The sequence below is a fragment of the Pipistrellus kuhlii genome, unplaced genomic scaffold (genome assembly GCF_014108245.1).
Source record: "Pipistrellus kuhlii isolate mPipKuh1 unplaced genomic scaffold, mPipKuh1.p scaffold_m20_p_30, whole genome shotgun sequence".
In the NCBI taxonomy this organism is placed as follows: domain Eukaryota; kingdom Metazoa; phylum Chordata; class Mammalia; order Chiroptera; family Vespertilionidae; genus Pipistrellus; species Pipistrellus kuhlii.
Window position 1 is genome coordinate 1,175,514 of NW_023425530.1, and position 19,649 is coordinate 1,195,162.

General features: G+C 49.0%; 1 protein-coding gene and 1 long non-coding RNA gene across 4 annotated transcripts; both read left to right on the top strand.

Annotated features, from left to right (window-relative positions):
* Positions 1 to 3,473: 3,473 nt before the first annotated feature.
* Positions 3,474 to 8,003, top strand: LOC123653307. Its single transcript, XR_006743037.1, has 2 exons — positions 3,474 to 3,960; positions 7,390 to 8,003. It is a non-coding gene; the product is annotated as an uncharacterized LOC123653307 (long non-coding RNA).
* A 1,958-nt stretch (positions 8,004 to 9,961) lies between these two features.
* CREB3L3 (cAMP responsive element binding protein 3 like 3) lies at positions 9,962 to 19,596 on the top strand. 3 transcript variants are annotated; one of them, XM_036459923.2, is made up of 10 exons: positions 9,962 to 10,091; positions 11,060 to 11,188; positions 11,559 to 11,859; positions 12,708 to 12,820; positions 13,954 to 14,091; positions 14,622 to 14,728; positions 16,678 to 16,746; positions 18,231 to 18,315; positions 18,508 to 18,601; positions 18,805 to 19,596. In XM_036459923.2, the coding sequence occupies exons 1-10, from the start codon at positions 10,065 to 10,067 to the stop codon at positions 19,116 to 19,118; spliced, it is 1,377 nt and encodes a 458-aa protein (XP_036315816.1). In that variant the 5' UTR covers positions 9,962 to 10,064; the 3' UTR covers positions 19,119 to 19,596. The 3 variants fall into 3 exon arrangements, with proteins under 3 accessions (XP_036315816.1, XP_036315818.1, XP_036315817.1); XM_036459925.2 differs by having other exon boundaries at positions 18,552 to 18,601; XM_036459924.2 differs by having other exon boundaries at positions 11,562 to 11,859.
* The last annotated feature ends 53 nt before the right edge of the window (positions 19,597 to 19,649 follow it).

Genomic DNA, 19,649 nt, shown 5'->3' on the forward strand with positions numbered 1-19,649 from the left:
GATTCATTTATTTTAGAAAACCACTTTATAATGGTAAATTGAGACCAGTATCAGATACCCCAAATAGAAGGTAACTGTACAGCCAGAACCAGTTTGGCTCAGTGGGTAGAGCGTCAGCCTACGGACTGAAAGGTCCCAGGTTCAATCCTGGTCAAGGGCATGTACCTTGGTTGCAGGCATGTCCCCAGTAGGGGGTGTGCAAGAGACAGCTGATCGATGATTCTCTCTCACCGATGTTTCTAACTCTCTCTTCCTCTCTGTAAAAAAATGAATAAAATATATTTAAAAAAAGTAAAAGGTAACTGTACAAAGACATGCAATGTGAGGGTGGTCCTATTCCAGGCCGGTGACCTCGCTGGCATTCTCTGACCTGGAGATTCTGGTGGAGATCCGAGCATTCAGAGGCCTTCCGCTGGTGCCGGATGGACATTCTGGCCAAGAAATCTCGGGGCGAAGTTCCAAGGCTGGGTGCTGCCTGAGCTCAGCTCGGCCAGCCTCGCGCACATGGGGTGAGGGCCTCTCCTCATATGTACACAACCTGGCCCGTGACTCAGTCGAGCACCACTCCTGATCAGATTTTCCCTGGGATTAAACATTAATCCCATGTGTCACCTTCTTATAACCTTTAGATCAACGGTCACATTTTACAGACAGGAAAACAGAGTCTCAGCGGGGAGGAGTGACTTCGTGGTATCACAGCCAGTGTGTTGGCTGAGCTGAAGACAGGATGTTGGTTTCTTTGCAAAGTAATTCTGCACAAGATAGGAAATGTATGAACTGATATGAGACGAGGCTGACATTTGAACTTGGCCTTGAGCAGGCCCATTTCTCTTGGGGTCTAATGTGCACATTGAATGTGAGGTTCATTCCACAAGTCTGTTGAAGTTGGTAGGGGATCCTTCTCAGGGGGGGCACCAGTGACCCAAACAGACAGGTTCCTGCTCCCCGGTGTAAGCAGATAACGTGGATAAGTAAACAGAGCCCCTAGAAGGTGTATGCCAGAGTGACTGGGGTTGGGGTGACTTTGGAGGTTACCGCTGAGTCAAGACCCCCAGGGTTGGGTTGTGTAACAGCTTGGGAAAGGCGTTGTGGGTTCAATTGTGTCTTCTCCCGACTCCACCCCACCCCAAATTCATATGTTGAAATCCTAACCCCCAGGACCACAGAATGTGACAGGATTTGGAAATACCACCTTAACAGATGTAGCCAGTTAAAATGAGGTCATTAAGGTGGGCCCTGATCCATGTGACTGGTGTCCTTATAGGAGGAGAAAATGTGAACACAGAGACACGGGGAGAAGACGGCATGTACAAGCCAAGGAGAGAGGTATCAGCAGGAACCAGCCCTGCCCACACCTTGATCTTGGACTTCCAACCTCCAGAACTGAGAGATAATACATTTCTGTTGTTTCGGCCGCTCAGTCCGTGTCACTTTATTTTAGCAGCCAGGAGCCACTCAGTGCCTGGAGACCCAGAGATGCCTACCACCCCGCCTCTGGGCACCTTCCCAGAGTCCCAGGTTGGAACGGGAGGAGACATCCTTTCTGTCTTCTAACACCCCCCCCCCCCCCCCCCCCCCCCCGCAACAGAAAGGACGGTGAGATGATCACACCTGAAGCCCGCAGAGCCCTCCTCTGGCTGGTGAGAGGTCTGCTTCGACCTTGGACCCACCAGCCATAAAGCAATCACCAGGAGGAGATGGTGGCAGACATGGAGGAGGGGTGGGGATGGGAGATGCGTGGGGGACCGGCCATGTTTGCTGGTCTAGCCCAAGGCCTTCCTCGGACACTGCCCAGGGGCCACTCCTTCTTCTGGAGCTGGGGGGCCGCCTTGCTGTGTGAAGCTAAGACTGAGCCCTGAACAGCAGGCTTAGAGAGCAGTGTCCTGCCCTCGTCAGTCTGGCTCAGGGGATTGAGCCTCGGCCTGCGGACCTAAGGATCCCGGGGTTTGATTCCTGTCAAAGCTCAAGTACCTCAGTTGCAGACTCCTCCCCAGCCTGAGCCCTGGCCAGGGCATGTGCAGGAGGCAACCAGTTGATGTGTTTCTCTCATATCAGTGTTTCGCTCTGTCTTTCCCTCTCTCTTTCACTCTAAAAAATCAATAGAAAAATATCCTTGGGGGAGGATTAAAACACACACACACACACACACACACACACACACACACACCAGTATCCTGATACCCAGGCCTTTGAACCCTGTCCACACACATGTCCCACACAGCCCCTTCTAGAAACTTCTAGAGCCCTCACAGGACTGACCATCAGCCTTTTTACCTGAGGGCAACAAAGCCCTCAGCCCCCTTCCTTACTTCCCTTTGCTCACTCTGCTCCAACCCCCTGCACCTCCTTGCATTCCTCCTACCTCAGGGCCTTTATACGAGTGCTCTCTGCTCCCAACACTCTTTCCACATTCCCACCTGAGCACCTTATATAAAATTACAAGTCACCCCACATCTCCATCTCCCTTTCCTGTTTTCTCTTTTTAATATTGTTTAAATGTATATTTTTATTGACTTCAAAGAGGAAGGAAGCGGGAGAGAGAATGTGATGAGAGAGAATCATTGGTCAGTTGCCCCCTACATGCCCCCCTACTGGGGATCGAGCCCACAACCCAGGCATGTGCCTAACTGGAATCAAACTGGTGACTTCTTGGTTCATGGGTCAATGCTCAACCACTGAACCACACTGGCTGGGCCCTGCTTTATTTCTATGCATGGTCTCTTAATATTACTTATTTTCTTGCTGATGCCTAAATGATATTATTTAGCATCCGTCTCCCCCAATAAGCTCCACTGGGAGAGGGAGTGGGGATATTTATGTTCCCTGCTGTGTCCCCAACACTGGCACACAGTAGGTGCTCAGTAAATAGTGGTCACCAGAATGAATGAATGAATTATTGGACAGAACACCCTTCAATTAAAAAACAAACAAACAAAAAACTACCTCGTTTTGGACCTGGTTTTGGGGTGGGGGAAGATATTGCATTTTAAAAATATATATGTTTTATTGATTTTTTTATAGGGAGAAAGGGAGAGGGATAGAGAGTTAAAAACATTGATGGGAGAGAAACATCGATCAGCTGCCTCCTGCACACCCCTTACTGGGGATGTGCCTGCAATCAAGGTACATGCCCTTGACTGGAATTGAACCTGGGACCTTTCAGTCTGCATGCCGATGCTCTATCCACTGAGCCAAACCGTTAGGGAAACATACATCCTTCAATCTTTTTTTTAAAAAACATTTTATTGATTTTTTTACAGAGAGGAAGGGAAGGGATAGAGAGCTAGAAACATCGATGAGAGAGAAACATCGACCAGCTGCCTCCTGCACCCCCCCCCACCCCCCCGACACACACACACCGGGATTTGCCCGCAGCCAATGTACATGCCCCTGACCGGAACCGAACCTGGGACCCTGGGTCCGCTCTATCCAGGAGCCAAACCGGTTTCAGCCTTCCTTCAATCTTCAGGAAGGGCAGAGGGAGCCTACTCCCCACCAAGTTTTCCTCCTTCATGGTGTTTGGAGACCCTGGTTCACACCCTCTCTTCACCCACTCCCAGGAGCCCGGAACTTTCTGGAAATGCCACAGGGGATGATGGAAGAGGAGAGAGAACTGGGCGGTCTCCAGGATTCGGTGCTAATCAGTTAGCATTGCTCAAGAGGCAGATCAGAGTTCCCCCTCTCCTCCAGCCCCTGGCCTGCCCCCGCCACACCCATGTCACAAGGGTTTTACTCACTCCCTGGCAAGGCCACATCCCAGGGAGGGACCCAGAGGAGAGGAGGAGGAAGAGGCTGGGGGAGGAGCTGCTGCTCCCGGAACCACTCGCTTCTTCCCTGCAAAACTGACCTTAAAGAGAAGTGTAGAGAGAAGCCGAAAGAAATGGGAGGTGACATGGCGACCAGGGGCAAGCCCCCGTTTGGGCGTTGTCTCAACGGTGGCTGACTCACGGCGTGGCCACAGTGAGTCATAACCCCTTATTAGCCCCTCTGCCCGCCTGTGCAAAATGGGGGCTGTCGTTAGGCCCAGGCTGTGCTGTGGCCAAAGGGTGAGGCCACCCAGAAGTGACAGGCAGGGGGCATCTGTCTGGGACTGGAGCACAACATAGTTCTTATAGACACACATACTAGCAATAATAGTAACAGCCATGACGATGGCCAGGTTTTCAGGCCTGACTCTGTGGAGGTCCCTTCCAGGCATTTCACGTGTTTTAATCCTTGAATCCTCCCAACAACCCGGCAAGGCAGGTCCTTTATCCCCTATTTTGCAGATAAGGATACTGAGGCTGGGAGAAGCGCAGCCACAGAGTGACAAGGGTCAGGGCCAGGATTTGAACCCAGGCCCTGTTCTAACTCAGCATTGTCTGAGAGAAATATCATGTATCACTTTAAATTTTCTAGCAGCTATAGTTTAAAAAGCACAAAGTAAAATTAATTTTCATCTGGATATATTTTGTTAATCCAAATTATTGTATTACTAAATCCAGGCTATTTTCATTTCAACATGTGGTCAATATCAAAATTATGAATATGGTACTACACTTCTTCATACTAATCTTGGACATCCAATGTGCTTATCAATTTGGTCACTAAATCTTTGTGTACTTATGGAGTTCAGAAAGTTTATAGTAAAAAGCGTAGACTCACAAACCCAGGTTGTTTCATGTCTACTCAAAATTTGTCCATTAAGTGACTTGAGTAATAGTTTTAAATTTCAAATTAACAAAAATGAAATAACATTGTACTCGATTACACTTTTTATACTTCAAGTGTTCAACAGCCATAGTGGCCTGGGGCACCTGTAGTGGGCAGAGCAGGTCTAACCTGCTAACCCTTGCTATTTCTAATAATGGCAAGTTCCAACTTTTTCTGAAAAGGACCAGATACTAAATATTTCCAGCTTTGCAGGCAACAGTGTCTCTGTTGCAACTGCTCAATGCTGCCATTGTATATAAAGCAGCCACAGACATTACATAAACAAATGGGTGTGGTTGTGTGCCAATAAAGCTTTATTTACAAAAACAAGCAGAGAGCCAGAACTGGCTTACAGGCTGCAACAGCTATATTTATAGACATTCAGTTGTGCCTTCCGTAAGTACTGAGTGGGCAGCTACTGTGTGGCAGGCATGGTGCCAGGCCTGGGGATATTGCACACAGTAGATCTTGCCATGATGATTGTCCCTATTTTACAGATGATTCCTAGCTGGAGACTTTATTATTTTTATTTTTTAAATATGTCCTTATTTATTTTAGGGAGGGAGAAAAAAAACTATCGGCTGCCCTCTACATCCCCCGTACTGGGGATGGAGCCCACAATCTGGGCATGTGCCCCGATGGAGAATCTAACCAGCAATGTTTTTAGGTGCACGGAACAACACTAACCAACTGAGCCATACTGGCCAGAACATAGCTGGAGACTTTTTAGCTCTTCACCCCACACCTCTTCCTCTTTCTGATTAGCTAAGTTCCTGAACCAATATAGACGAACGGAAGGAGCAAAAGACATTTTTGTTGCCTAACAGAATAGGCAAATAAATGTGTGTTGAGCCCTGGCTAGCTTTGCTCAGTGGTTAGTGCATTGGCTTGTGGACGTAAGGGTCTCAAGGTTCTATTTCCAGTCAAGAGCATGTATCTCGGTTGCAGGTTTGATCCCCCAGCTCAGGACAGGGCGTGTGTGGGAGGCAACCAGTTGATTTCTCCCTCTCTCTCTCTCTCTCTCCCCTCCCTTCCACTCTCTCAAAGAAAAATAAATGGAAAAAATATCCTTGGGTAAGGACTAAAGCAATAATAATGATAATAAATAAATAGGTTGAATGATACCACAATAAAAAAAATATATGATGCAATGTTTATAATATTGTCCCCTATCAGTAGGTGCAACTAATCTTTATTCATTCCCACAGTTACATAATATTCCATTATGCAAATGTATCAAACTCTATTAATCAATGCAATATGGATGGATTTTTAAAATGGATGTTTTGGTTGTTTCTAAATGTTTTATGTACATATATATTTTTTATACTTTTTATTGAGGTAGAATTAATTTACAATAATAATGCAGGTCTTAGGGGTGTTCAATTTGATGAGTGCTGGCTGAGTAGTATTGTGTGGTATGGATATCCATTTTCTTGTTGTTGGATATTTGAGTTCTTTCCAGTTGGGGACAGTTATGAGTAGAGTTGTCATGACATTTCATGTCTTTTTGTGAACATACACTTGCATTTCTCTTGGGTAAATACCCAGGAGTGAAATTGCTAAATCGTATGGTGAATAAATGTTTAACTTTGTAAGAGACTGCCAGTTTTCCAAAGTTTACCAACGTGATTGGGCCATTTTGATTCCCACCAACAGTGGGCGAGCGTTCCAATTGCTCCATAGCTTCTGACAACTTCTGATGTTGCCTGTCTTTTTATTTTAGTCATTCTAGTGGTTATCTCTCAACGTTTTCGTATGTCAGAAATGGTTCGGAACAAATCAAATAAAAATGAAAAAAAACAAAACACACCTATACAATTATGTTTGGGAAATGTGACAAACTCTGTTCGCTCCAAGAGTGTAAAACTCTGATAAGTTTTGCAAAGCCGTTTATTGATGCAGTGCTCCCTCCTCTGGTTTGGCCACAGCATCCTTGGGGTTGCGTTTCACACTTAAACGTGTTGGTGGGCTCTATTATGGAAATTTGAAGTAGGTGGTTGTGTCTAGTTGATGGGATAATGTGATGTCAAGGGTATCGAAAAGTCCTGCTCTCCCTCAAATGTTTATCCTTATCATACTTGTTCAGATATTTCTTTTTTATATAAAAATATATTTTATTGATATTTTTAAATATATATTTTATTGATTTTTGTACAGAGTGGAAGGGAGAGAGATAGAGAGTTCAAAACATCAATGAGAGAGTCATCGATCAGCTGCCTCTTGCACACCCCCTACTGGGGATATGCCCGCAACCAAGGTACTTGCTCTTGACCGGAATCAAACCCGGGGCCCTTCAGTTCCCAAGCCGACGCTCTATCCATTGAGCCAAACCGGTCCCGGCTATTTTATTGATATTTTTACAGAGAGGAAGGGAGAGGGAGAGAGAATTAGAAACATCGATGAGAGAGAAACATCAATCAGCTGCCTTCTGCACACTCCCCCATGTGCCGGCAACCAAGGTACATGCCCTTGACCAGAATTGAATCTGGGACCCTTGAGTCCGCAGGCCGACACTCCATCCACTGAGCCAAACTGATTAGGGCCAGATATTTCTTCATTGGGGTTTATGAAAGCTTCTGAAGTCTATAATTATAAAAATTTAAAGAAACACAAATATCCTGGGGAGGGGGAGAAGGAGGGTCTTAATCTACATGAAGGTATAAGTGAGTAATGCCACATCCTTCTTTCTGGCAGGTTTCATGAGAGGAGGAGGAGGAATTATGTGCAAGGAAACTTGGACTCCTGAGAGTCATGAATGGGGTAAGGGGGAGGCAGAAAGAAGTCCCGAAATCAGATTTCACCTACTTGGTACACTTGCCAGGACAGGCTTGGCGCAGTGCCTCCGCAGCAAAAGCTGAGTAAATATTATGACAGGATCACTAAAGACAAGCCAAACCAAACAAATCCCTTAAAGATCCACCTCAGAGCCGTTGCAAAGGAAATAAGAGAGATCTGGGAGCCAAGGACAAGATAATGATACCAGCATCCAGAGGGGACAGCTACTGTAACACAGGGTCTCCCCCGGGCACTGCTGACATTGGGGTCATGTCACTCTCTGTGGGGCTGTCATGGACACTGCAGTGCTAAGCAGCATCCCTGGCCCCTACCTACTCCATGCCAGGAATATTCCTCAGTTGTGACAACCATAGATGTCCCCAGACATTTCTCAGTGCCCGCCTCCCCACCCCCCTTGGAGAGGGGCAACTGTTGCAATGTAACTTATTGCTGGATACAAGAAACACATCATGTGTGGCACGTAGTAGGTCCTCATTAAAGTTTTGTTGCATGAATAAATAATGATCGATGCATTGAGAAATATACACCAGGATTTAAATTTTTGGGGAGCAAGGAGGGTTTTTTTTAGTTACACTGTAAACCTAGCTGTCAGCATCATGCCTGGCATTCAGAAGTCCTGATGTAGCTGAGTATTCACTAAGTTCTCAACAGCTTCCTTTTTCTTTCTTTCTTTCTTTTTTTTAAAATATATTTTATTGATTTTTCACAGAGAGGAAGAGAGAGGGATAGAGAGTTAGAAACATCGATGAGAGAGAATCATCGATCAGCTGCCTCTTGCACACCCCCTACTGGGGATGTGCCCGCAACCAAGGTACATGCCCTTGCCCGGAATCGAACCCGGGACCTTTCAGTCCGCAGGCCGACGATGCTCTATCCACTGAGCCAAACCGGTCCCGGCAGCTTCCTTTTTTTATTTTTTTATTTTTTTATTTTTTTTTTTTTAAGAATTTCTGTCTTAAAAATAATTTTTAATTGATTTTATAGAAAGAGGTAGAGAGAGAGAGAAACATTGATGAGAGTCATCAGTTGGCTGCCTTATGAATGCCTCCTACCAGGGATCCAGCCCACAACCTGGGCATGAGCCCGGACTGGAAACTGAACCGGCACCTCTTGATGCATGGGATGAAGCTAAGCCAGCTGAGCCACAGCGGCTAGGCATCAACAGCTTCTCGCTATATTAGTATAAGTCAAACTTCTGTTAGCCCAGAGAGCCCTTCACAACCTGCTCCTGTGCTTCCCTTCCTGACCGCTCCCTCCCTCCCTTTTCCTCACCCAGCCCCTCTCTCCTCCCACTGCCAGCACAGCCCTCCCAGGGCCTTTGCATGTGCTTTTATTTTTATTATTTTTTTTTTTTTACCCGAAACACCCTTCCCCTGGCCCCTAGATCTTCCATGGCTGTCTCTCTGTCATCGTTAAGAGCTGTACTTAAATGTCACCTTCTAAAAGGGGCTTTTTCTAGTCCTCAATTGCCCTTTATCATGGTTTCGCTTATTCTTTCAGTAGTACTTACCCCGTTTATCTGTTTACTGGTTTATTTATACGTTTATGGTCTAGCTCGTTCACTGCCTCAGCCCAGGTGCCTCAAATGGTGGCTGGCACACAGGAGGTGCTCAATGAGGAAGAGCTGATTGAGCACCTACTGTGTGCCAGGCATTTCCTGGACACGGAGGGCCCAGCAGAGAACACAGACACTCTAGCCCCTAAGGCCCTTCCGTTCTGGGTGCAGTGGGGAGGGGAGAACTGAGGGAAGACACCAAGCAAGTGAATACACAAGTAAGAACATTTTAAATAAGGAGTTCAGTGAAAACAAGGATCTGACAAAGATACCTGGGGAGGGGTCTTCTCTTTGCCGGGTCAGAGATGGGCTCTCAGCCACCTGGGCTGATTCACAGATATCAAACATTCACGGTGACTGAGTCAGCGGAGGAGGAGAGGGGAGTTCCAGACAGGGGGACTGCAAATGCAAAGGCCCCAAGGTGGAAACAAGTTTGGCTCAGTAAATAGTTGTTGAATGAATTAACGATAAGAAGATTCCAGAAGGAATTGGTTACAGGGGTTCAGCCCTGGAGGGCTTGGAGGGTGGCAGGGGGTTGCCAGCTGTGCTGAAGGGAGGGAGCTCCTGCAGAGAGAACCGCTTCAGCAAAGGTCTGGGTGGTCCTCCTGTTTGTCCTGTCCTAGGAGTGGACTGGACCTGCCCGGAGCCCTGGACTCTCCTTTATCCGACGTCTAGGACTCTGATAAGAAGCAGTCCCTAAAAGTAGGGGAGAGGTCATGGCAGAGCGAAGGCACCCCAGACTTTGGCCTTTGCCCCTTGCCTGCAGGAAAAGCACAAAACATCAAGATAACGGGTCTTCTCTTCCCTCCCCCAGCCTGCCCTGGTATCACTGGCCCTTTACCCTGTCTGTCTGGCCTGTCCCCCAATCAGCAGCTGGGGGTGGGTTGGGAGCACCCCAGGACTATTTCAGCATCTTTTGGGGGTGGGGAGACAGATCCACAGACAGGAACAGGACTTGGGGAGAGCTTCTACCGACAAGAGACACGGAAAGTAGCTGGAGGCAGAGCTGGCCGGGCTCATGAATGGAGATCTACCTGCTGGAAAGGTGAGCCCTGCCTGGGTCCGCGGGCGGAGGGAGGGCCATGCCAGGAAACTCTCCCCAAGCTCCCAGAGTTGGAAGGAACCCCCACCTCATTGCACAGATGGGAAGAAAGGCCCAGAGAGAGAATGCAGTGACCAAAGCCATGCCCCCATTCCAGGGCTGCTCTTCCTTCTCCCAGGCTCTCTCCCCGCTTAGCCAGGGGACATGGGCAGGCTGAGAATGAGGGGCCAATTCTGTCAGCTCCAGGGAGGGAGCAGGCTGATTGTCCCCGTGTGTACATCTGTCTAGCACTTTTATTTTATTTTATTTATTTATTTTTAAAAATATATATTTTATTGATTTTTTACAGAAGGGAAGAGAGAGGGATAGTTAGAAACATTGATGAGAAAGAATCATCTATCAGCTGCCCCCTGCACACTCCCCCATTGGGAATGTGCCCGCAACCAAGGTACATGCCCCTGACTGGAATCGAACCCAGGACTTTTCAGTCCGCAGGCCGACGCTCTAGCCACTAAGCCAAACCAGTTTCGGCTATTTTACTTCATTTTTAAATATATTTTACTGATTTTTTACAGAGAGGAAGAGAGAGGGATAAAGAATTAGAAACATCAATGAGAGAGAATCATCAATCAGCTGCCTTCTGCACACCCCCTACTGGGGATGGGCCCGCAACCAAAGTACACGTCCCCGACCAGAATCGAACCTGGAACCTTTCAGTCCACAGGCTGATGCTCTATCCACTGAACCAAACTGGTTTGGGCCTGTCTAGCACTTTTAAAAGCAACCGGCTCTCATCTCGCCCTGGGAACTCTGGGTCAGTCCCTCAGCACTGATTTGGAGGTGGAAGCCAGGCCTACAGATTGAGTGGAAGTTGAACTTAAGCTGGACAGGCCTGAGGGGGGGGGGGTATGCAGGTGGGAGATGGGGAGGAGAAAGGCTGTGACCCTCATGCCTGTCCCATCCTTCCCCAGATGGCTTCCGCCACCTGTTCCATAGGCCCCATGGACAGCATGGAGCTCCTGGACCTCCTGTTTGATCGACAGGATGGAATTCTGAGACATGAAGATCTGGGGGAGGACTGGGGCCACGTTGGAGACCAGGTGAGGACCCCCCACTGCAGCTAGAACTCCACTCAGCTCGGTAGCATTTCTGGCTCACGGTGTGTAATTTCAGCAAAGCACAGTATTGCTTTGAACCTCTCAGCTACCCCAAGGGTGCCTGAGAAGTGATGAATCCAAGGTCCGGTAACTTGTCTGGGTCACACACACAGCAGTTTGGAGTTGGGTCCAACCTCAAACTCAGGCAGGATGGTGTTCTCGTGGAACATGATTGTGTTCAAGCCCCACAAGCCCTCATTCTGGCAGAAAGGACCAGTGAGGCCCAGAGAGGGTCAGTGGCTTGCCCACAGTCACACAGCAATCCAGAGCAAAGCACAGACCTCCTCATTCCCGCCCCACCCCCTCGTGCCTGCAGGTCCTGCCAGCCCCGGAATCTGATGATTTCCTCAGCTGTATCTTGGGTTCTGGAGACTCAGCACCAAGCTCCCCTCTCTGGTCTCCTGCGGACAGTGACAGCGGCATCTCTGAAGATCTGCCCTCCGACCCGCAGGATACCCCTCCACACAATGTGCCCACCGCCACCCCGGCCGGCTGCCATTTCTCGGAGTCTGGCAAGGGGCTCTGCCCCCCCTTCCTTCCTCTCCCCCACAGCCCCAGCCGGCCTCCTGGGCCAGTGGCCCAGGTGCTCGAGGCCTCTGTGGCCATAGACCTGGGTGAGTTCCGTGTCCTTTCTCACTGCCCTTTCCTCATCACACACGTACCCCTCCTTTGGAGATGGATGCTCTCATGGGCCCATTTCCCAGATGGTGAAACGGAGTGCCCATGAGGTTAAGCAACAAGTCAAAGCCACAGAGCTGGGATGCACCCACCACAGGCTGGCTGTGGCACCAGGTGTCATGCTGCCAACCTTGTCTTTGTACCTCCCATGACTGGGTCATAGTAGATGCTCCATGAAAGTGAGAGGTCGTGGATCCCAGTGGTCAAGGCCTCCTCCTGGGAGAGACTTTATGCAGAAGACACCCCAGTAGGGCATCCTTTGTCCTCTGAGCCTTGCAATGGAGTGGGAGCTCTAGGAATCCCACTGGAGAGCTGAAGAAACTGAGGCTCAGAGGTTTATTTACTTACCCAAGGGCACACGTGAGAATGAGACTCTGAAGTCTGTGCTCTGGAGAGCAGCTCACTTCCAGTGCGCCGGGCACGGGTGGGAGGGAACCAGAGGTGAATCAGACCTGGTCCCTGCCCCAAAGGGAGATAAGGCCTGGCTGGCTGTAAATCCGGTCTAGAACACTGGGCAATACCAGCCTCTCTCTCCTGATTGGCAGTGGGTCCCTCGACAATGTCCTGATGAATTTGGGTTTCTGTCTTCCAGAGAGGGGAGACTGAGGCACCAGCTGGGTCTGTCCCCTTCAACCCAGGCCTTGGGGCCCCAAGTTGTACCCAAAATCCTTAGCACATTGGAGTCAATCCTGGAAGCCTAGGTGGAGGAGGCAGGGAGAAGCTGGGAGATCAGTGGCCCACACCTGACACTCTCCCTGTCTGTGTCCCTGTCTGCCCTGGTTAGAAATGTGGAACCCGGGCCTCTACCCTGAGGAGCAGGCTGAGCTGGCAGTCCCGCCCCCAAGCTGCAGCCTCACGGTGAAAGACCTCCTCCTGTCCGGCAGTGGTGGAGACCTGGTGAGCAGCCTCTACCCAACTCCCAAGCCTCAGAGCTGGGAGACCACATGGGGTGCACGGAGCCCCAATATCCCCATTTCAGAGACTGAAAACCCGAGTCACAGACAAAGGCTGGATTTGTCCAGGGTCACATCCAAGGCAGTTCTGTGGGCTCCAGTCCTGAGTTCTCTGTCTCCCGAGCTGGGCCATTTCTACCACAGTGGTAGTAAGAAAGAAAACAAACAGAAACTTACTAAGAACCTACTCTAGGCCAGCATTCTTCTAAATGCTTTAAATGTATCATCTTTCAATTTACAATAACCCTGAAGATTGGGGATTATATTATATATTTTTAAAAATAGTTTTTATTGGTTTCAGAGAGGAAGGGAGAGGAAGAAAGAGATGAGAATCATCTGTCAGCTGCCTCCTGCACTCCCCCTCCTGGGGATAAAGCCTGAAACCCAGGCCCGTGCTCTGACCAGGAATCAAACTGTGACCTCCTGGTTTATAGGTTGATGCTCAATCACTGGCCATAAGACGTTTTATTATCTTAATTTTACATATAAAGAAATGGGCATAGAGAAGCTAATTTGCCTTTAGCCACCCAGCTGTTAATGTAGCAGGCCACATGCAACAATGGTTCCCCCGCCTTTTTTTTAAGTCGACAGTTTATTTTTATTTATTTATTTTTTAAGTTGACAGTTTAGTATGGGGATTGCTCCATAGCATGACATGGAGAGCAATCCCTTTTCAGAGTTGTGTAATATTCCATTGAACAAATGGGCCGTGCCTTATTTGCTGTATCTTTTCATTGCTTCCAATCCTTTGCCATTGCAGACAGTGTTACAATGAATGTGCACAGCCCAGAACGGTGCCTGGAATGTAGTAGGTGGCTATCAATAGCTGTCTAGTGACTTGGTTAAGTGAATAAAAATTCCGTATGCCCCTTCTTTTGCATATGTGGGAGGGTATCTGTAAGATCAATTCTTGGAAGTGGAATTGCTGGGTCAAAGGGCTGTTTGCTGGCCAGTGGGGACTCTACAGCAGATGGATCGATCAAATATGGTGCCTCTTTCATTTCCCAAAGGCGGCCACTCTGTCCCCAACGCAACCGCCCTGTTTTTTCCATAGCAACCGCCCTGTTTTTTCCATAGCAACAGCATTCCTTGGCAGCCCCTCACCTGCTGAGATCTGGGACTGGGCACTGCCAGGAACTGGTGCTGACAGAGGATGAGAAGAAACTGTTGGCCAAAGAAGGCATAACACTGCCCACCCAGCTGCCCCTCACCAAGGTGAGATGGTGAAGCCCTTGGCTCCGAGTCTTTTCCCCTTCCTGCAGCTAGCTGCCCATGAGTCCCACCTTTAGGCCTCCCACACTGAAATGGTTGGACGTGACTACAACCAGAGTAAAAGTCGTCCAAAAAACCAACTTAGTGAGACCTCCCTATTTCGCCACAGTTCTCACTCAGCCCTTTCACGTAATATCAACACCTGAGTTTAATGTTGGTATTAGCTGGCCCCCATGAAAAGCACTGGTCTCAGGTATGACCAGAAGGTGGCGCAGTTGCACCGCACACAGAGTTCGGTCGCAAGTTACTAACTGGGAATAGAAGCTGGATAGATTCCAGGAGCCAGGACTCTCCTGGACACTCTGCAAGAATTTAGGGGTAGGAAAGCTGGTTTTGAAATCATCAGGTGTCTGCCCCCACATCCCTGGGTCTAGGATGGCTATCCTGGGAAGAGACTGGGTGAAATTGTGGGGTCCAGACAACAGAGTAGACCCTTTAGCCTGACTCAGCCTGTTCCCCATGTCACGTGGCAGTATGAGGAGCGAGTCCTGAAAAAAATCCGCCGGAAAATCCGGAACAAACAGTCAGCCCAAGAAAGCCGTAAAAAGAAGAAAGAATATATTGATGGCCTGGAAACTCGGTAAGGCTGGGTCCTGGGCCTACTCTGGGAGGAAACTGAGGGCCTACTCTGGGAGGAAACTAAGGGATGTAAAGGGATGTAATGACAAAATTAAAGTCGTCTTCCCTCTCCAGGAGGGACCTTTTTTCATGTGAGTTGCAAGGACGAAATATGCATAGAGTTGCTCAGGGAAGGATTTCAAGGTTCCTTTGAACCCTAGAATATGTGGTACCAAAAGAGAGGGCGGTATTATCCATCTTGTCTGGCTCTGTGCCAGGTCATGGGATATGGGATGCTCACTTCCCTGGTTGAGATCTCTGATCCTCAGAGCTGTTGTGACTGCCAAGAATGAATTTATGGAATGTTACAGGTCTATCTGGGTTTCCAACTTATTCCTGGGTCAGGTTTGGGATGTTATTTTTTTTGTGAAGATGCCGATTTCAAATTTATTGACATAAAATGGCTTATAGTTCTCTCCTATTATTTTTAAATGTTTTTATTTATTTTAGAGGGAAAGGGAGAGAAAGAGAAACATCAACATCGATTGGCTGCCTCCTGCACCCCCCCCGCTGGGGATAGTCTGAAATCTGGGCATGTGCCCTGAGCCAGGAATCAAATTGTGACCTTCTGGTTCATGGGTTGATGCTCAACCACTGAACAGCACTGGCTGGGCTATAATTATGCCCTTATTATTATTATTATTTTTTAAATTATGCTCTTCTTAATAATTTATTTGTTTACTTTTGCCTTCTCTCACTTTTTTAAAAAATCTTTTTTATTTATCTTGCCAGAAGTTTGTGTATTTATTCTTTGCAAAGAATGGATTTCTGGCTTTTCCTCCCATCCAATTGTGTTTTTCTTTTCGAGTTCTTTCATCTCTACTGTAAGCTTGTTATGTCCTTTTTTAGACTGGCTTTTTGTATGTGGGGGGGGTGGTGGTGGATTTTATGCTGTTTAGTTCATTGAGCTGAATTAAGGCTGTAATTTCCTTCTCAGCAGCACCTTAGCTGCATCTCACACATTTTGATTTGTACTACTGTCATTGCCACGTGGACCCTAGGTTTTCTCTAATTCTTTATCTCTTGAGTTATTTATTTATTTATTTATTTATTTTAAAAAATATATCTTATTGATTTTGTATAGAGAGGGAGATAGAGAGTTAGAAACATCGATGAGAGAGAGTCATCGATTGGCTGCCTCTTGCATAGCCCCTACTGGGGATATGCCCACAACCAAGGTACATGCCCTTGACCGGAATCGAACCCGGGACCCTTCAGTCCCCAAGCCAATGCTCTATCCATTGAGCCAAACCGGTCCCAGCTCTCTTGAGTTATTTAGAGAGGACCTTTCAGAGAGGAGATTTCTTCTCTTCCCTGGTTGTGATATGAGGACTGACACATCCTCACGCTGTGATCTGAGTATTTAAACTCCACATCTGAGTGGTCTGGGCCACGACCATGTTCACAGATGGATGCAGATGGGAAAAGTGTTCCATCAGAACCCTGGATGGAACAATAATCATTGTCTTGTTCTTCAAATGCCATCTGCCAAGCCCCTACTCAACTTTGCTTCATGCCATTCTCCGAACCCCTCTGTGAACTAAATAACTGTAACCCAGTTTTACCAGTGAGGGGACTAAGGTCCAGCCAGAGAGCTGAGAAGCTCAAGGTCACAGGGATGGTGAGGGGTGTAACTTGGTTCTCCTTGGACTCCCAGCCTCCCCGCTATTTCATCTTCTGGAAGCATCACTGCCTGACTTTGGCATTCCATTCCACTCGTGGGGGCTCAGACTTGAGTGAAGCTCCCCACACCAATGCAGAGATGGGACCTAGAAACTGGCAGACACTGGTTCAATCCTGGCTTCAGAGACTTCCCCTCTTTGGCCTTGGGTTCCCTGCCTCACAGGAAGAGGTGACTGGGCAGTTGATGGCAGACATACTCTGAATGTCACTGTGACTTTGTCCCTGCAGGATGTCGGCCTGTACTGCCCAGAACCAGGAGCTTCAGAGGAAAGTTTTGCATCTCGAGAAGCAGAACCAGTGAGTCTTGGTCCAGCCAGGGCAGAGGAGAGCGGGAACCGGCCCCCAAATCCCTTGCAGGAGAGGTGAACAGTGTGGGGGAGGGGGTAACTTCTGTGATAGCAGGGCAGAGAAGGGGGATGAGGAGGGAGGGTACGGGTAAGGATTCCACATAGAAAGGAGGCAGGCTGCATAGCAGAGGGGATTTGGATTTGGGATCTTAAAAGATGTATGAGTTCATGGAGGAAACTACTCTCAGTAGAGGAAATGGCATATGAATGGCCTGAGGACATGGTGTATTGGAGAACTACACAGAATTCCATCTAAGGGGTGCATCCACTTATTTTTATTTAGCATCTACTCTGCATCATAATTCTGGGCACTGGGACCACAAATGAACAAAGACACAGTCCCTCCACTTAAAGAACTCACAGTCTAGTGGGAGAGATACTCAAGACAAACAAAAATACATAAAGGATCACACAAATAGTGATAGTTTGTAAGAAGAAAAACAAAGTAGAGTGAAGGGCTATTTTATATTGATTTGTTGTTCTACTTATTTATGCATTCATTGGTTGATTCTTTTTTTTTTTTTTAAATATGTTTTTATCAATTTCAGAGAGGAAGGGAGAGAGAGATAGAAACATCAGTGATGAGAATCTTTGATCATATGCCTCCTACACGCCCCCTTCTTGGGATCAAGCCCACAACAGGGCATATGCCCTTGACTGGAATCGAACCCGGGACCCTTCAGTCCACAGGCCAGTACTCTATCCACTAAACCAAACTGGCTAGGGCCTTTGGTTGATTCTTGTATGTGCTCTGACCAGAGATCAAATTTACAACCTTAGACTATTGGGATGGCGCTCTAACCAACTTTGTTACCATGCCAGGGCTGTCGGGGTATTTTACACAGGAAGACCAGATACAGTGTTATTTGAGATGAGGCCTAATGGGATGAGGCAAAAACCAGTTGCCAAGAGACCCGGGGGAACAGTGTCCTTAGAGGAAATGGCCTGTGCAAAGGTCCTGGGGCCCAGCATGCTGGAGGCATGGTGAGGAGGCCAATGTGGCTGGAGCAGAGTGAGTGAGAGCAGCAAGTTGTTCAGGGCTTCAGCTGCAGAGAAGACTTGAGGGAGGTGGGAGCCCTGAGAGAAATGGGAGAAGCTGTTTTACATTTGGAAAGTGTCCCCTGGTTGCTGAGTGAGGGCAGGAGAGGTGGGAGGGGGAGAGGAGGTTGAGGGGGTAAAGATGCGGGGAACCAGAGAGGAGGCTCGGGTTGGCGTCCAGGTGAGTGATCCTGGAGGCCTGGATGGGTGGCAGAGAAGTGGGTGGGATGCCATTGGAGAGTTACCAAAGCAGAGGGAGGGGGGCCTTGTAAGAGCAGGGGGGCCTTGAGCGGTGGACAGAATTCAGACATCAGCTCTGCTGGGGAACCCAAGAAATGGACAGAGAACCAGGTTAAGGCCCTGTAGGGCTCAGCCAAGGCCGCTCTTTCCACTAAGGTCCCTCTTGGAGCAGCTGAAGAAACTCCAGGCCATCGTAGTCCAGTCCACCAGCAAGACAGCCCAGGCAGGCACGTGCATAGCGGTGAGTCCTACCCCCTGCTCTGATGGCCCCCAGGATAAAGGGGTTCCTCAGCCGTGGCAGACGGGCCTGTGGGAGGGGGAAAGGTGAGTGTGAACTGGGGCCTGTCTTCTGGGCCTGTTTCCCTGCCCATAAGATGGGTGTGCTTACAAGGATAGTGGAGGGATGGGGTGACCCCACCCCCGTCTCTGGCAGGTCCTGCTGCTCTCTTTTGCCCTCATCGTCCTCCCCTCCATCAGCCCTTTTGCCAACAAAGCCGAGAGCGCCGGAGACTTCACACCTGTGCGAGGTAGGTGGGCCAGGATCACGTTGAGGTCCCCTCTGGGCTGCATCATGGACAACATCCCCATGGCTCCTCACGTCCCAGTACTGGGCCTCTGGGGGAGGGGGAAGGAGCCCCCCATGCAACTGCTCCCTGAAGCTGGGAGATAAGGAAAGAAGGAACACCAGTCTTCCTATCCCATCCCTCATGAACCTCCAACCCTCACTCAGTCTTCTCCAGAACTTTGCACAACGACGCTGCTTCCCGTGTGGCCCTCGACACCATACCAGGTTCCGAGGCCCTAGGACCTCAGGCCGAGGCTGGCGCACCTCAGGGAGGGTCTCCAGGCAGCAGCAAGGTGCATTGGAAATCCCAGGACATGCTGCCTCTGGAAAACTCGACGGAGGAGCTGAACAAGTCGACCCTGGTCCAGGGCAACTGGGCAGAGGAGCTGAGCCGGGCCACCCTGCTGGGCTGGGCCTCATCTGAGCCAGCACTCAGCCCAGGTCTCGTGGGGCTGGAGGCGGTGGGGGAGGAGCTGTGAGTGCCGCCTGGGTGTGACTCCAGGCCCCTCTGCTCAGGGGCCCTGTGGTGGGTGCTGTAGTGGAGGCAGGGGACTGGCGGTGAGACAGAGACCCCTGTGGAGATGCCAGGATGGAGATGCACAAACTCACAGCTACATACCCAGGGACTCAGACACAGGAGCAGACACTGATGCTCAGACCCAGGGCAACCCTAAGACCACAAAGCCTGAGAAATACACACAGACCCAGGCACAGAATGGAACAGGCAGATACATAGAGTGGTCCACAGACCCTGACAGACATACACACACATATGCCTCAACTATTGCCCTGCTTGGGGACTCCTCCCTGTTCCCTCAAACACAGGGAAGAGGAAGTGACTGATTCTGCAGGGAGCCTAACTCCTAAGCTGTGGCTGGGCTCTGAACTTTGGGGTGGCCGTGGCCACCCTCCACCTTCTCTGACTGCCATGATCCTTAATAAAATATTGCGACAGAACACGGCTGGTGTGGAAGTGTAACTGGGTAGAGGCTGGAGTCTGGGGCTCCCCA

Excerpts from the sequence above, each read along its gene's own strand:
- CREB3L3 (XM_036459923.2), top strand. The coding sequence starts at position 10,065 with ATGAATGGAGATCTACCTGCTGGAAAG. Across the intron at positions 11,860-12,707 it reads CTCTGTGGCCATAGACCTGG|AAATGTGGAACCCGGGCCTC; the intron begins GTGAGTTCCGTG and ends TGCCCTGGTTAG. Across the intron at positions 18,602-18,804 it reads AGACTTCACACCTGTGCGAG|TCTTCTCCAGAACTTTGCAC; the intron begins GTAGGTGGGCCA and ends ACCCTCACTCAG.